The sequence below is a fragment of the Microtus ochrogaster genome, chromosome 8, assembly GCF_000317375.1.
Source record: "Microtus ochrogaster isolate Prairie Vole_2 chromosome 8, MicOch1.0, whole genome shotgun sequence".
NCBI lineage: Eukaryota > Metazoa > Chordata > Mammalia > Rodentia > Cricetidae > Microtus > Microtus ochrogaster.
The window spans coordinates 40,475,226-40,481,951 of NC_022015.1; the positions used below are offsets into that span (position 1 = coordinate 40,475,226).

General features: G+C 53.9%; 2 protein-coding genes across 5 annotated transcripts in view; one reads left to right on the forward strand and one right to left on the reverse strand.

The window, feature by feature from the left end:
* Positions 1-2,285, forward strand: part of Kcnk7 (potassium two pore domain channel subfamily K member 7) — a 3,443-nt gene extending 1,158 nt beyond the window's left edge. Inside the window, exons 2-3 of the mRNA XM_005351751.3 lie at positions 1,026-1,424; positions 1,622-2,285. Of these exons, the coding sequence (XP_005351808.2) occupies positions 1,026-1,424; positions 1,622-1,854 (632 nt within the window). The 3' untranslated portion in view covers positions 1,855-2,285. The remainder of the gene's footprint in view (positions 1-1,025; positions 1,425-1,621) is intronic.
* Positions 2,286-2,658: 373 nt separating this feature from the next.
* The window catches only part of Ehbp1l1 (EH domain binding protein 1 like 1), an 18,456-nt gene continuing 14,388 nt past the window's right edge, over positions 2,659-6,726 (reverse strand). For all 4 annotated transcript variants that reach the window (XM_026781520.1, XM_013347973.2, XM_026781519.1 and 1 more), the window contains 7 exons: positions 4,856-4,925; positions 4,702-4,757; positions 4,482-4,605; positions 4,238-4,337; positions 3,737-3,810; positions 3,540-3,654; positions 2,659-3,404 (listed from right to left, as the gene is read on the reverse strand). In XM_026781520.1, coding sequence (XP_026637321.1) covers positions 3,305-3,404; positions 3,540-3,654; positions 3,737-3,810; positions 4,238-4,337; positions 4,482-4,605; positions 4,702-4,757; positions 4,856-4,925 — 639 coding nt within the window. In that variant the 3' untranslated portion in view covers positions 2,659-3,304. The remainder of the gene's footprint in view (positions 3,405-3,539; positions 3,655-3,736; positions 3,811-4,237; positions 4,338-4,481; positions 4,606-4,701; positions 4,758-4,855; positions 4,926-6,726) is intronic.

Here is a 6,726-nt window from a genome sequence, read left to right on the forward strand (position 1 = left end):
TGTAGACCAGGCTAGCCTCGAACTCACAGAGATCCGCCTGCCTCTGCCTCCCGAGTGCTGGGATTAAAGGCGTGCCCCACCAACGCCCGGCTAGTCTAAATACTTTTTAAAGTGAAATATGTATTTCCAAGTTCATTTCCAATTGGCCGCGCAGAATGGGGCCTGCCTCTGGCACACCCGGTCCTCACAACATCTGATTCCTATGGGTTTTGGAGTTTACAACCTGTGAACCCCATTGATCCTGTTCTCCCAGCATGCTCCACTCTCCCACCTTTCCCTATTCTGCCCCTGTTTCTCTGGCTCTAGATGCTGTCTCTCATGCATACCAAAAAGTTCATTTTCAGAACCTCTTGTTTCCGTACTTGCTTTCCCCACCATAAACCAGGGCCTGGGCAGGTTTAGATCCAAAGTAGCACAAGAAACGGCACATAGAAAGAAAGGATACATATATGGGGGTGAAAGCAGATGGCACCCCACTGGTTGAAGATACGGAAATACTGATTAAGATAACTGATAGCCGGGTGGTGGTGGCACACACCTTTAATCCCAGCACTCGGGAGGCAGAAGCAGGTGGATCTCTGTGAGTTCGAGGCCAGCCTGGTCTACAAAGTGAATTCCAGGACAGCTAGGACTGTAACATAGAGAAACCCTAATAAACCTCAGGAAGCCGGTATCAGGCTGGGGTATATCAGCTGAGCACTTGCCTGGAATTCACGAGGCTCTCTAGGTTCCATTGGAAGGACAGGGAAAGGGAGAGAGGGAGGACCTGTCAAAGACAGAACATCAGTTCTGTTCCAGCACAAAAGGTTTCAAGGAGTGTCTTCAGGGTTAATTTTCCAGAAGAGACAACAGTAACCCAGTGAGGGAAAGGGACCTGCCCACCATCCAGGCAAAGAGGACCCTAGCCTGGTGTTCATGTCATTTTGGGTACCAAAAGGCAGCCTTCTGTGGGAGGAGATGGAGAAAATGTGACTCCAATAGGCATCCACTCAAAAGCTCACAGCCCCTGCTCTCTCTTTTTCCAGGTTATGGCCATATGGCCCCACTGTCTGCGGGCGGAAAGGCCTTCTGTGTGGTTTATGCAGCCCTCGGGCTGCCAGCCTCCCTAGCTCTTGTGGCTGCCCTGCGCCACTGCCTATTGCCTGTGTTCAATTCTCCGGCTGCCTGGGTAGCTGTTCGGTGGCAGCTGGCAGCAGCCCAGGCTGCCCTGCTCCAAGCAGCAGGACTGGGGCTCCTGGTGGCCTGTGTCTTTGTACTGTTGCCAGCCCTGGTGCTGTGGGCTATGCAGGGTGACTGCAGCCTGCTGGAGGCCATTTACTTCTGCTTCGGCTCCCTCAGCACTATCGGCCTAGGGGACTTGCTGCCAGGCCGTGGGCGTGGCCTGCATCCAGCCATTTACTACCTTGGACAGTTCGCACTTCTTGGTGAGTCCAGAAAGGAGGAGGGTAGAGGAGCATGGACTACAACTCCGAGAGGGATCCTATCCTAGAGTACGAAATGAGTGTTGGAGTCCAAAGAGCACGGGGGCCATGTTGGGAGCTGCATGTAGAGCCAGGGCGGCCATCACACTGGGAATTGGGTGGGGAGCACAGGGAGCACCCTAACTAGCTCTTCTCCCCAGGTTACTTGCTCCTGGGGCTCCTGGCCATGCTGTTAGCGGTAGAGACCTTCTCAGAGCTGCCACAGGTTCGTGCCATGGTGAAATTCTTTGGCCCTAGTGGCTCTAGAACAGATGAAGACCAAGATGGCATCCTAGGTCAAGATGAGCTGGCTCTGAGCACCATGCCTCCTGACCCCCCGGCACTGGAACAAACCATTCCAGCACCAACACCAGAACAGACCCCGGCCTGCTGATACAAATCAGGTGGCGGATCTTCAGCTCACATATCTCATGTACGCTGGATGCCTTTGAACAAGAGGCCCTGAGGAGAGCTTGGGGAGCAGAGCAGGAAGTGGTTGTGGGTACAGGATGTCCGGGGATAATGGTAATTTAAAACATTAAACGGGATGCTTAGTTAGCACGCACCAAGAGGCTCTGGGCTCAGTCTGTGTGGGAACACAGTTGGAAGTGTGAGTACATGTACATCAACCAAAAAAAAAAAAATCTAGTGTGGGTGTGTGCACTCACACGGGGAGGCACAGGGCATGTTTGGAGGTCAAAGGACCACTTTGTGGATTTTGTTCACGCCTATCCACCTTCAGGTGGTTCCAGGGATTGAACTCAGATCCTCAAGCTTGCCCAACAAACGCTTTTATCCACTGGGCTATCTGAATGACCCATTTCATTTTTTCCCCTTTAGAATGATGTAAACCAGGCTGGCCTTGAATCCACAGAGATCTGCCTCCCCAGTGCTGGGATTAAAAATATGTGCCATGAGGGGCTGAAGAGATGGCTCAGTGGTTACGAGAACTGGCTGTTCTTCCAGAGGACCTGGGTTCAATTCCCAGCACCCTCATGGCAGCTCACACAGTAACTCCAAGATCTGACACTCTGACACCCTCACACAGACATACGTGCAGGCAAAAACACCAATGAACATATAAAACAAACAAATCTTAAAAAGAAAGAAAAAAATATGAGCCGGGAGGTGGCGCACACCTTTAATCCCAGCACTTGGGAGGCAGGGGCAGGCAGGTATCTGTGAGTTCGAGGCCAACCTGGTCTACAGAGCTAGTGTCAGGACAGGCTCCAAAGCTACACAGAGAAACTGGGGGGCGGAGAGGGGCAGGGAAGTGCCACCACCAACATAGTCAAGGCTGGCCTTGAATTCCTGCTCTTTCTACCTACACCATCACCCCAAATACTGGATTTATTATAGCTGTTTATCATCACCACGCCTGTGATTTCAGATTTTCTTTCTAAAGGAGTTTTCCCTCTGGCTCTCATCATCTGTGAACCTCCAAGCTCCGCTGGCCCGGGCTGGAATCACATTGACAGCATTATTAGCCTAAGCCCCACCCTCTTCCTTCTCTGGAAGTCCTCCCTAGAAAGGGCAGGCGCTCCAACTTTATTGCTCCAGACACAAAGGGAAGGATGTAGGTGGCAGGCAGGCTCCGCTCTGTAGACGGGGGAAGAGTTCTGTGCAGCGCCCTGGAATCCTGGCCACCACCAAAACATTCACACACACTGGATAAATAAATACTGCCGGGCGGGCTCGACTGCTCCAGTCCGCGGGTCCAGTCCGCCCTGCTTCTGTCCGCTGAAGGAGTATGAGGGCTCTGTCCTCCGCTGTGCAGGCTTGGGGACTGGCGAGGAAGGGTCCATGACCAGAGAAAAGAAGAGCGAGAGAACCAGGCAGGAGGTTCAGCTCAGCATGCAGCGTTCCCGCCTGCTCAGCTGCCGGCTCACCTTGCGACGTCGCTGCTCCAGGCCGCGTTCCAGGCGCTCATCTTCCTCTAGAGCACTGGGAACAGGGGGTTCAAGTCAGCCTCAAAGTTGGCCGTAATTGGAAGCCCCACCCCGAGACCCCAGACATGCCATTCCAGGAGGCGCCCTGAGGTCCTCCAATTCCCAGAACCATCCAGGTCCCACGGCTCACATTCGCTCCTTCTGGTCCAGGTCCCGGACCAGCTCATCCCTCTGATTGACCAGCGACACTAGCTCCTCCAACAGGAGCTGCTCTCGGTGCTGCTGCGCCACGGTTTTCTGCCACTCTAAGAGACCAGGAGCCTGAGTCAGGAGGGGTGCCCACCTTGGCCCTGTTCTATCTCCGGCCTCTGCTGTTCCATTTCCTACCTTCAATGGCCAACATGGCCCGCAGCTCCCGGCTCAGCAGCTCAAACCTCCGCTCCAAGTCCTGTTCCTCGATGCTGATGGGGAAAGGTGCCAAGTCAGACAAAGTGGGATGGGAGAGTCAAAGGCTATGACCACTTCATCTCTACCTATCAGTTTCCACGGAGGGCTGGGAGAACCCCAGTGCTGCTCCGGTGCCCATGCAGAGTTCTCAGCTACCTTCGGTCACTCTAGATATGCATGTTGCTCCTTTTCCACATCCCACTTTTATATAAAAAAAAAATACCCTAAAAGGATTATTTGATTGAAAAAGAAAGCAAACGATTCCAAACGCAAAAGGGAAGCAAAGCTGCCTCTGGCACGCAGGATGGTAAAGGCAATGATGGGGAGAGTGGCTTGTCACCCCACTTAGGAGCCTGCTCAAATTTCTCTGAGCCAAATCGAAGGGCCCGCTGGTGGGCGGACCAGCAGAGGAGGAGGGCCTAAGGAGGACGACTCACTCACAGCAGCTGCAGCTGGTCCTGCCTCCGGATGAGGGCGTTCTTCTTGTTGACCAGGGTGAACCACTCCTCGATCAACACCTCCTCCTGCAGCCTGTTGGCACCTGAATCAGGTCAGGACAGTCACCAGGGCTGCCTTCTGTCGGGGCTCGGGGAAGGGGTTTCTCGTTCTCTAGTGGCATCTCAGAAACCTTCTTCCAGCCACCAAAGGGATTCGAGCTGTGCCGCCTCCCAAATGCCTGTCCCACCTGATTCCATAAGGCTCCTCAGCTGTTTCTCCACCTCAGCAGCCCGCCCATCTATCTGCCTCTGCTCCTGCTCCAGGGCCTGGAGCTCCGCACACACGTACTGACTTGTGTCCTGGAACCGTTGCTGGGAGAGGAGGGGGGAAGGCGGAGGACAGGTGAGCTCATCACAGGCCTTGCTCAGAAAATACCACGACAGTTCCACCCACCTGGTCCTCCTTACCAGGCCAGCCTCGTCCCCTGGACTAGGGGGTGACTCCTCTGAAGGAGGGCTCCCACCTGTAGAGAGACACCAGGCTGGGTTCTTCCAGCTAGCAGAAGCCCCCAGGAAGTCCCCCAGAAGGATCTGTGATCAGCTAAGCCGGCTCACCACTCACCAGAAGGTTGCTGCAGGGCTGCGGCTGTGCGTGGGCCTGAGTCAAGGCTGGAGTCAGGGCTTGGGCCTTCCTGTGGAAAGAGTCCGCTGAGGGTTGGGCTGGGTTTCCAACAGTCCCCCAGTCAGTGCAGATAACCACAGTCTCTCACACACAGGGAGGGAGAATCCTTCCTCTCAGACACAGCTACCCAGCTACTCCTCCAGTCTCACAAGCACCTCCTTCAGGGTAAAGGCTTCCTCAAGGAAAAAGCATGCCTTCACTGCCATCTGTGGGCCTGGGTCCACCCACCTCTCTGCCTCCAAACGCTCCTTCAGGGGCGCTGAGTTGATCATTCTTTTAGGGTCAGAGGCAAAAGGTTTGGAAAGACATAGCCGGGGCCCTATCTTCTCCCTCTTTCCCATCCCTTCAAAGAGCCCCTCAGGTCATCTGGCTCCTGTCGCTTAGCGCTGGCACTTCCATCACTGCTAGTGCCCCTGAATGACAGAGAAGTCTCTCCAGGAGCTAGGCTATCCCGAGTCGGCATCTAGCCTCTGGCCAGAAGGGGGCACCCTCCTACCTGACAGGATCCTAGACCCAGAGCCAGCAATGCTCTTCACAGAGCTTGAAGAATTTTATCCTGGAAGGGTCAAGTCTGGCTCCACCTTGCCCCATTCCATGTCTCTAGAGCCCGGTTATTTTTGCAAATATTTTAGATTTATTTTATGTTATCTGAGTGTTTTTCCTGCATGTCTGTATGAGCAATGTGTGGGCGCTCAGTATTTGCAGAGGTCGGAAGAGGGTGTCAGTTGGCCTGAAGATCCCTTGGAACTGAAGTTATGAACTATGATGGTGCTGGGAACCAAACCCAGGTCCTCTGCAAGACTCCTAAGCCTACCATCCAGCCCTCGGGGCCTAACTTTTAACTCATTTGACAATACTGCTAGCTCCTCTTCCGGGTCACTCCAGTGTGTACTCTCAGACCAGCCTCCCTGGCTCAGGAACTAGCCTGTCTGGATTGGATTAGCTGTGGGGGCAGCACACCACGCCCTGCTATTCATTCACTCAAGCTGAGAGGTCTTGACCTCAGAACGTTCACTCCCGGAGTAACCTCTCCACACCCATCTCAGCCCCCAGTCTCCTGCTCAGGACAGTCGGGAGCTTCAACCTCAATTCCCTTGCCATCTGAGCCCCACCAGGTCGCCACCCTCTGGTCACAGCAATGGACTTTCAGTTCCCTAAAAAGCTTTCTTGGTCTGAAACCACCCTCCATCTTGAACTGCTCCAAACCAGCTAGACCTCCTGGCTCAGCTTGAACCCGTCCTGCAAGGGCCTCCTCAGACTTCCTTCAACACATTCTGCCTCCCTTTCTGGCCCTCAGTGTCTGGAAGTTTGTCCTGATCCCCCACTGAGGCAGAGAGCACCCCAAGGCTTACTCATGTTAACATCAACCCCACACACCTCCTCACGCTGCTGGTTACTGCAGCCTTTCTAACTCCCGAGAGGCGGCCCATTTATTTATCTGAGACAGGAACTCACTATGTATCATCTCTGGCTGACCTGAAACTTGCTTTGTAGACCAGGCTGACCTCATACTCACAGAGATCCACCTGCCTCTGCCTCCTGAGTACTGCAATTAAAGGCCTGTACCACTACACCTGACTATTTTTAAAGATTTTTAAATTTTATCTTGATTATTAAGTGTGTGTGATTGTGTTGTGTGTGCATGAGTGCAGGTGCCCACATAGGCCAGAGGTATCAGATCCTCTAGGGCAGGAGCAGATGGCTGTGGTCACCTGGTGTGGGGCTGGGACCTGAACTTGGGTTCTCTGGATTAGCACAGACGGCTGTGGGTCACCTGATGTGGGGCTGGGACCTGAACTTGGGTTCTCTGG